Genomic DNA, 1,524 nt, shown 5'->3' on the forward strand with positions numbered 1-1,524 from the left:
AGGCTAAGGGGATCCATATTTACTATATTATTTTTCTGAAATTTAAATTTTTTGTTGTTTTGTTATTTTTTTTTATCTCTCCTCTACTGACCCTCATTGTTTTTAATGAGGCTAAAAGAGGATAACTGCTTAATCTTCTTTCTGTCCTCCTAAACCCGTATCATGGTTACACTGAAAAGAATAATTCAACAGTTTTTGACATTTACTTAATCTTATTTAGTTACTCTAAAACAATTGTTTTCTTTCCTACCCTGCTAACATGAAACAATTGTATTAAGTAACTAAATAAGATTAAGTAAAGTGTTTTGTTTTGGGGAAAAAAAAAAAAAAAAGAGGTTTTATTGCTTTAGTCTGCCCCCCTCCTGCTCTATATGCGCTGTGCGACTCCTAACCTTTCTCGCGCAATTAACAGATTTTATTCTGTATTTCCTACCAAAGCAGCTGCGTTTCATTTTGTAATTGCGTCTCTTTTCCTGTCAGACCCATTAAATTGCCGCCAATTTACCGCATAGTCCGACTAAAATAGACCCCGGGTCCATCTCAGTCAGAGATTGTCCACATTGACTCTTAATGAGCACTAAACGCCACCACCTCGTCCAATATGACTTTCATGTCAAAATCCGGACGATTATTCCTGAATGGAAAACTAAAAAGTTTTTTACCTGAACTTCAGCCCAAATAAGAGGAAAGTTACACAGCTGAAACTAGGCCTCTCCTCCTCACAGGTCAGATGGCTTCTCCTTCTTTTTACCTTTTGTAACCTCCTTCTTTTTAACTGACTCTTTACGCCGTCAGTAAAAAAAAAAAATAAATAAATAAATAAAAGATTACTAATATTAAAACAAAACATTTATCAACTCTTATAAACCCCTTTGTTGCAAACAGCTCTTACAGTGAACCTGTAAGACTTCTTCAGAACTTTAGATTGAGTCCAAACAAAATGATATAGCTTAGGGTTAGACATCATCTGAAGCAGAGTACTCAGCATTTCCAGATTAATTAATTGCCTTTAGACCAGGTTCAACAACCCATCATGATTTGTTTTTAGTCATTTGATGTGTTACCACATCCTCCTTCAAACTGATGAATGAGTGAATGAAGTAACCCGTGTGATTCCGATCTACAGGGAGCCAGAGCCTCAGATCCTGGACTATCAGACGCAGCAGTACAAGCTCTTCCCTCTGCTGGCCATGGCCTATGCTTTCACGTTTGTGGGCCAGTATATGACCGAGATATACCACCGTATCTCTGAAGACATCAACCGGGGCGACTTCAGCCAGCTGCCAGAGGTACTGACCAGATAACGTCTGAAGAAACTCAATAAAACTCAATAAAACTTTAAGGTTGATTTTCAATTAGATACAAATATTTCATTTAGATTATTTAATGGTGCAAAGTCACATCATATACCTATACAAAAAAAAAACACAAAAGTTTTGATCATGATAAAATAAGAGACTGTTTTAATAGTGTTTAGATGGTCCTTTTTAGCCTAAATAGAACTCCAGCATAGGGTGGGATTAG

At 36.5% G+C, this 1,524-nt stretch overlaps 1 protein-coding gene across 2 annotated transcripts in view; it reads left to right on the plus strand.

Annotated features, from left to right (window-relative positions):
• acox1 (acyl-CoA oxidase 1, palmitoyl) overlaps nt 1-1,524 on the plus strand; it is a 31,101-nt gene that overhangs the window by 11,699 nt on the left and 17,878 nt on the right. For both annotated transcript variants that reach the window (XM_015399110.1, XM_015399109.1), the window contains exon 8: nt 1,127-1,289. In XM_015399110.1, coding sequence (XP_015254596.1) covers nt 1,127-1,289 — 163 coding nt within the window. The remainder of the gene's footprint in view (nt 1-1,126; nt 1,290-1,524) is intronic.

Source organism: Cyprinodon variegatus, unplaced genomic scaffold (assembly GCF_000732505.1).
Source record: "Cyprinodon variegatus isolate N-32 unplaced genomic scaffold, C_variegatus-1.0 Scaffold989, whole genome shotgun sequence".
In the NCBI taxonomy this organism is placed as follows: domain Eukaryota; kingdom Metazoa; phylum Chordata; class Actinopteri; order Cyprinodontiformes; family Cyprinodontidae; genus Cyprinodon; species Cyprinodon variegatus.